This window comes from Callorhinus ursinus, unplaced genomic scaffold, assembly GCF_003265705.2.
Source record: "Callorhinus ursinus isolate GAN/ISIS: 27379988/994484 unplaced genomic scaffold, GSC_fseal_2.0 scaffold48, whole genome shotgun sequence".
Taxonomy (NCBI): domain Eukaryota; kingdom Metazoa; phylum Chordata; class Mammalia; order Carnivora; family Otariidae; genus Callorhinus; species Callorhinus ursinus.
Window position 1 is genome coordinate 7,677,231 of NW_027397110.1, and position 8,117 is coordinate 7,685,347.

Sequence of the window (8,117 nt, forward strand, 5' to 3'; positions counted from 1 at the left end):
CTTAACGACTGAGCCACCCAGGCGCTCTTGCAAGATGATTTCTAAAGCCTTTTCTAGCTCCAGGTGCCAGTGCAGTGTAGCAATCAATTCGTTTCCCAAGACCTAATGTTTAAATGCCAGAGGGGGATGGTAGAAAGTTGTGACTAAAAATGTTTGTTTTTGGTGAGACACCAGAAGGTTGTTTCTCTGGAAATGGATTCTTTTAAATTGTAATTAATGTCAGCAGTAGAACTCCCACTCAGATGGTTAGAATTCTGTGGGACTCAAAATAATGGATTTATTTTTGTGTCTCTCTGGCACAACAATATTGTACATTGTGGTTATCTTCTCGGTATTTTGTGCCTTCTAATTTTATATAAGTGAACAGACGGTCCTGGAGGAAAAAAAAAACACTGAGTATTTATGAAAGAGGAGTTTAATTCAAATTCTAAAAAGTCATGTGCTTATATAGCTTGGCATAAGACTCGCATATATAATAAATATTTTCCTTCAGGTAACAGCTGCTTATGAAAAGGAAAGCAGTCATCTGTGTGTTTGCTTGGTGAGGAGACAAATATAGCAAGTTCCCAATGTACAGAACAGCTATGTTCCAAATTTATCTTTAGCATTTTGAATACATTTTTTCATGGATATGAAGTTTATTTGTAGGTACATACAGTCATACATTAATTAACAAGTTTAGGGCTTATGCTATGCCAGGCTGTGTGCTGAGTTTCCGGACTAGTACACGAAAAAATATTTGACACATAAAATAGGTCCCATATTAGTACCTTTTTTTCTTTTTCAGTAATTTTTAGTACTATATTAGTAAATTCTCTTTAAAGTTTTAATTATGTGCGACTGCGTGGCTCAGTCATTAAGCGTCTGCCTTCAGCTCAGGTCATGATCCCAGGGTCCTGGGATCGAGCCCCGCATCGGGTTCCCTGCTCCACGGGAAGTCTGCTTCTCCCTCTCCCACTCCCCCTGCTTGTGTTCCCTTTCTCACTGTCTCTTTCTCTGTCAAAAAATAAATAAAATCTTTAAAAAAAAAAAGAAAAAAATAAAGTTTTAATTACAACCGTGGTTAAGAGTGTGGTCTCTGGAGCCAAGCTGCCTGTGTTCAAATACTAATTCTGCCACTTGCAAAGTGTAACTTTAGTAAAGTTACAAAATCTCTTAGTATCTTTCCTCATATGTGAAATGGAGAAAATACCAGTACTTACCTCATCAGGTTGTTTTTTTTTTTTTTTTTTAAAGATTTTATTTATTTATTTGACAGAGAGAGAGACAGTAAGAGAGGGAACACAAGCAGGGGGAGTGGGAGAGGGAGAAGCAGGCTTCCCTCCAAGCAGGGAGCCCGATGTGGGGCTCGATCCCAGGACCCTGGGATCATGACCTGAGCCGAAGGCAGACGCTTAACTGACTGAGCCACCCAGGCGCCCACCTCATCAGGTTGTTGTGAGGACTAAATTTTGGGGTTTTTTTTTAATTGTGTAATTCACATAATATAAAATTAAACATTTTGAAGCATATAGTTCAGGGACACCTGGCTGGCTCAGTCCGAATGAGTTTGAGCCCCATGTTGGCGTGTAGAGCTTACAAACAAGCAAACAAACCCACAAAACTTTAAAGTGTACAGTTCAGCAGTACCTAGTACATTCATAATGTCTCATTCCAAAACATTTTGAGTGGATAAACAAAACGTAGTATATATACACAATCGAATATCACTCAGCCATAAAAAGGGATGAAGCACTGATATACGCTCTAAGGTGGATAAACCTTGAAAGCATTATACTAAGTGAAAGAAGCCAGAAGCCACACACAAAAGGTCACATTTTACACGATTCTTTTTATATGAAATTTCAGAATAGATACATCCATAGAGACAGCAGATTAGTGGTTGTTCAGGGCTGAGTGGTAACATTCCATCTGAGTTTTGAAGAATACTAATAGGACAGCACAGTGTTCTCCCTTGTCAAGCAGGCTGACCTATTTAAATAGATAAGAGACCTGGCAAATGTTTCTTATCTATAAGGTTGACCTAATTTCCAGTTGTTATGATTATTATATGTAACTGTTATTAGATTATTAGCCTAAAACTTGATCTTATGCCTGAGAATATACACCAGTGGGCCTCCATCTGGGTTGAGAACCATAAACCCACTGGAAGATTTCATTCCAAACTAGATGCTTGTGGTTTTTATCTGTCATAGGATTTTTTAAAAAGATATTTATTTATTTATTTATTTATTTATTTATTTATTTATTTAAGAGAGTCGGGGAGCAGGCAGAGGGAGAGGGAGAAGCAGGCTCCCCACTGAGCAGGGACCTTCCCCCCACCCCTCAATGTGGGGTTCCATCCCAGGACCCTGGGATCATAACCTGAGCCAAAGGCAGATGCTTAACCAACTGAGCTACCCAGGCGCCCCTATCTGTCATAGGATTTTATGAATGGAAAGACTGGTGTTGGCTTCTGTCCCCGATATTTTTTGTCATTGTGTTACCCTGGATGAATTTATAGAATATTGAGCCCAGATTGTCCCTATTTTACTTAAAACACAAGCAAACAAAACTATTTTAAAGAACAATATGATTTTTATACTTCTTTTACTTTGTAGTAAATATATTAAGCAAAGAGAAAAGAAGTATTTATCTGTTTGATTACTGGATATTTTGGTTTGTGGGGTTATCAGAGCATAGGAGCAGCAACTGACCTATAAGAGGCTAAAAAATCCATTTATCTGCTATATTTTACATGTGTCCTGGGTTGCAAACCCCTAAGTTTGTCCTCTCTAGGGACCCACTTCATTTTCTTTTTCAGTATGAGAAAAAGATTTCTTCTGGAAAATCAGATCCTTATGTTTAAGTATATAACTATAGAACTTGAGCAATAATAATCCCAATATTGTATATGTCTGTTCACTGAAAATCTGATTTGACCCCTTGTTAATAATGAACTTTTGTTCACTTAAAAGTTGTGGCTTTTTGTTTTTGTGAGACTGTAATTGCTAAAGGCTTTTCAAACTTTTCAGGGAAGCGTGACAGCAATGACAGTATTTTTTCCCTTGGATACAGCTCGACTCCGACTTCAAGGTGAGTACTTTTTGTAGGCATCATACTCTTTTCATTTGGTGTTAGGAAGCAAACATATTTTTCTCATAAGTTCTTTTTTTTTTTAAAAGATTTTATTTATTTATTTGAGAGAGAGAATGAGAGAGAGAGAGAGCACATGAGAGGGGGGAGGGTCAGAGGGAGAAGCAGACTCCCTGCTGAGCAGGGAGCCCGATGCGGGACTCGATCCCAGGACTCCAGGATCATGACCTGAGCCGAAGGCAGTCGCTTAACCAACTGAGCCACCCAGGCGCCCTCTCATAAGTTCTAAGTTAACATAAGGATATCTGTTTTGTTAGCGATCTACCCTTGTCTGTTTCCACTGACTTTAAATACTGGTCATCATTGCTGTTTCCTAATTAACGGAGAGGCATTCATGGATGTGTTATAGTCTCAGCCACTCTCTAATCTGAGAGAACCTGAGTGGATTTGCATTAATAATTTTGAATCATTACAATTCTTTTTAATAAACAATATGACTTTTTAAAAAAGATTTTATTTATTTATTTGACAGAGAGAGAGAAAGATCAAGCATAGCGGGGGGAGAGGCAGAGGGAGAGTGAGAAGCAGACTCTCCACTGATCAGGGAGCCCGATGCAGGGCTGATCCCAGGAGTCTGGGATCATGACCCGAGCCCAAGGCAGACACTTAACCGACTGAGCCACTCAGCCTCCCTGATTTTTTTTTTTTTTTTTTTAAGTAATCTCTACATACAACGTGGGGCTTGAATTTACAAACCGGAGATCAAGAGTTGCATGCTCTACCAACTAAGCCAGCTGGTGCCCGCACAACATGACTTTTTTAAGGCACAATGGGGAGAGTTTTCGCTGGGGGTAGATCTTCTCAAAAGAGAACAAAGAATAGGAGACACAGTGGAGCCAAACACCCACAGTCACTGCTAAATTGGGCATGTAGTCCTAGTTTGCCTCTCTTGCATTGTAGGACTAGGCAACTCTCTATAATTCCTGCTTGTTTTTTCCCCAGTATTTCTCAACTTAAAATTATAAACCTGTGCCAGAACTTATGTGAAGAGATAAGAATAAGATTAGCTTTGAACAAACTAATTCCTATGTTAAAACCCTTCATGGCTATTATTATAAATTAATTTTAGAGTTTTATGATAGGTTTTTTCATATGACTCAAAACCAAAAATATAGAAAACAATGCACAGTACAGTGGAAAATCTTACTTTTGTCTGTCCCCTTTCCCCTTTTCTGTCCTCTGCAGATAACCTCTTTATTATTCTCTCAAATAGTCTTGCAGAGTTTCATTATGGAGTAACAAGCAAATAAGAATATAGAAGTTTTCTCCCATCCTTCCACAAAAAGCATATTTGTCACACTGTTCTGTAGCTTACATTTTTCACTTAACAGCATATTTTGGATGCCTTCCAAATCAGTGCTTTGGGAGCTGCTTCATCCTTCTACCTGTAGAATGGTCCCATACTGTAGATGCACCAGAACCTGTTTCCCCTTCCCCTATTGTAGATTCTTGGATGGTTTCTTCTCTCTCTCTTTTTTTAAAAAATTTTTATTTATTATTTGAGAGAGAGATAGAGAGTGTGATCAGGGGGAGGAGCAGAGGGAGAGGGACAAGCAGACTCCACGCTGAGCGTGGAGCCCCATGCCGGGCCTGATCCCACCACTCTAAGATCACAACCTGAGCTGAAACCAAGAGCTGGATGCCCAACTGACTGAACCACCCAGGCACCCCTCTTCTCTTTTGTAGAATAGACTTGTTCATATACTGCTTAGTTTCTGTAAGTTCTATGGGATAAATTCCCAGAAGTGAGATTGCTGGATCAAAGGGTAAGCCTGTTTGTAATTTTGATAGCTATGGCCAGATTGCCTTCTGTAAGAGTTTCCTATTCAACCTCCCACAAACCATATAGATAACAATTTTAATTCTTAGGAAATTGTTCCATTTCTACATTTTTACATTTTCAAAATATTCTCCAAATGTGGGTAGGAAATGTGAAGTTAATTGAGGTTTTGTGATTTTCAGTGAGAATGTCAAGAAAAGCAAAGTTCTCATCCTTTTTTTAGTTTTAAGTAAGTTCTAGGCCCAAGGTGGGTCTCAAACTCATGATCTTGAGATCAAGAGTCACATGTTCTACCAACTGAACCAGCCAGGCACCCCAGTTCTTATCCTTTTGAGACCTTTTATTTTTTAGATTAGGAAATAGAGCACAAGCCTAAAACTTTGAAACCTTGAGTTTCAATCCTGGCTCTGCTGCCAACTACATGTGTCCTTCACAGCTTTTGGTCTGGCCTCTCCACTAACAAGGAGATGGTAATTCATTTCCTCTTTACTTTATAAGATGTTGAGATAAAAATGAGAATATGTAACTTTGAAAAAAAAACAAAACAAGACAGCCTTATGAAATATAAGATTCCTGTCACATCTTTTGCTTTGGGAATTAGGTGTTGAATTAAAATGCTTAAAGGTTCATGAATAACAGATGAGACCCAGGGAATCCTCAGTTGGGAATTTAGCACACACAAACAAGGAGGATTGGTGAGTTCTGAGGCAAGTTAGGGAGCTCAAAGAACAGGGTGGGAGATTGCTCAGGTGAGGTAAATGGCATTTCAGTGAGACTTGCTGATGCTAAAGATAATAGTTCTCAAAGGATTTAGTTTAAACGTTTATTCTTTTATCTTACAGTTGATGAGAAAAGAAAGTCCAAAACTACACACATGGTGCTCCTCGAGATCATTAAGGAAGAAGGCCTGTGAGTACCACCTTGCCCATTTTGTTAGACAAAGCACCCCGTTAGGAGATTGCTGGGCCTCTAGCACACCTGCACTCACTTTCTTTCCATTCTCATAGACTTATAGTAGTTGTGAATCTGTAATTGCCTGACTTGCAAGTACATAATTGTTTTCATCTTTTAAAGTTTTGTAGTTGGCCATTTTGATTCTTGATCATAGAGTCTTCCATGAAACCAATGCTTTGTTTTATGTTTTATGGTTTTTTTACAGTGAGCTGAAGAAGCTATTGTTTAGTTCATTCCTATCAGATGCATTCAGATTATGTATTTTTTTTTGACTTTTTATTTGGAAATAATTTCAAGTTCACAAAAAGTTGCAAAACTGAAAGTCGTACAAAGAATATCAGTATATGCTTTACCCAGATCCACCTATTATTAACACTTTTTTTTTCCATTTATTTTCCCAGTTGTGCTTATGTTCTCTCCCCGCTTTCTCTCTCCTTCCCCCTTCTGTCTTTATTACACACACACCACGCAGACTTTTTTCAGAATTATTTAAGAATAAGTTACACACCATACATCAAAGCCTTTTACCCCTATGATGTTGACATTTTTAAAGAATGTAGCTCCCCTCCCCCCCTTTTTTAAATAAAATGTTTCTCATTTTAAGTTTGCCTCATGTTTCTTTATGATTAGACTGAGGCTATGCATTCTTGACCAGAATAATGCATAGGTGATATTGTGTCCTAAGGATATCACATCTGGAGTCACATATTGTCCACCTGCCTTTCATTGGTTAATTATGATTTCTCAGATTCAGGTTAGCCACTGAATAATTTAATTTTTCTTCTCTTACAACTATCAGCAGTCTATGAAGAGAAACTTTATTTAGTAGCAGTATAGACTCAAAAATTCCTGGTTTTTCAGTGGTTTACAATTGATTACTATACTATATTATTTCAGTGTTGAAACTGTCCCAGGTGGGAGCCCCTTCAGCCTGGTTCCTGTGCCCTAATAACATGCTGCCATCACTTCTTTTTTTTTTTTACACTTATTATGTCTATATTTACTTCATTTTCAAGTGTTGTTACCCTATAATAAAATGTGAATGATGCTATATTAACTAAGAGCCATGAAGAAATTGTCTCTAATTTTACATAGTAATTTGCAGAAGGAAACCAAGGGGAGGAAACTAGTAAAACCAGTCATTGAAAGTGTGTTGTTTCTATGGCATCATTAATGGGAGGAAAGATTTCTTGGTTTGGATAGCGTTTAGAATGTGAGATATATGTACAGTTTGGAGTATGTCGTAGTGTAGGAGTGAACTTTGAGAATATGTGAATGATGATCAGCCTTTCCTAGGACTTTGCCCATTTCCACTAGCTTTTGTCCAGCATCTTTACATTGCTTATTGTGTTTTTCCTCTAGCCTGGCACCATATCGAGGGTGGTTTCCAGTTATCTCCAGTCTCTGCTGCTCCAATTTTGTCTATTTCTACACTTTTAATAGTCTCAAAGCAGTCTGGGTCAAAGGTCAACGCTCTACTACTGGAAAAGATCTAGTAGTTGGATTTGTTGCAGGTAACAAAGTTTTCTGAGTATAAAATTTTTTATATTTTAATATTTATCTTATGGTTCATATATTCCCTAAGAGGTTGTTTTAGCACAAAGTAATGCTACAAAGAATATAATTAATTTTCTGACTTGGCTTTGTGTGTGTATGTGTGTGTTTGGTAAAAACATATAACATATAATTTACCATTTTAACAATTTTTAAGTGTATGCTTTAATAGTAAGTTTATTTACATTATTGTGAAACAGATCTCCAGAACATTTTCATCTTATAAATGTGAAACGCTATAACCATTAGACAGCAACTCCCCCTTACCCCCTTCTCTGACCCCATTCTTTATGTTTCTATAAATCTGACTACTTTAGATGCCTTATATAACTGGAATCATACAGCATTTGTCTTTTTGTGACTGGCTCATTTCATTCAGCATAATGTTCTCAAGGTTCATTCATGTTCTGCGATGTAACAGGGTTTCTATTTTTTTAAGGCTAAATGATATTTACTTGTATGTATATACCACATTTTGTTTATCCATTCATCTATTGATGGACATTCAGGTTGTTCTAACTCTTGGATACTGTGAATAGTTGCTGTTATAAACATGGGTTGTGCAAATACATCTCTTCAAGTCCCTGCTTTCAGTTCTTTTGGATATATACCCAGAAGTGAGATTGCAGGGTCATATGTTAGGGGTGTGTGTGTGTGTGTGTGTGTGTGTGTGTGTGTGTGTGTGTGTGTGTGT

The 8,117-nt window shown here is 37.7% G+C and overlaps 1 protein-coding gene across 4 annotated transcripts in view; it reads left to right on the plus strand.

The window, feature by feature from the left end:
• Positions 1-8,117, plus strand: part of SLC25A17 (solute carrier family 25 member 17) — a 42,588-nt gene that overhangs the window by 14,722 nt on the left and 19,749 nt on the right. For all 4 annotated transcript variants that reach the window (XM_025881755.2, XM_073882735.1, XM_073882736.1 and 1 more), the window contains 3 exons: positions 3,015-3,075; positions 5,758-5,824; positions 7,232-7,383. In XM_025881755.2, coding sequence (XP_025737540.1) covers positions 3,015-3,075; positions 5,758-5,824; positions 7,232-7,383 — 280 coding nt within the window. The remainder of the gene's footprint in view (positions 1-3,014; positions 3,076-5,757; positions 5,825-7,231; positions 7,384-8,117) is intronic.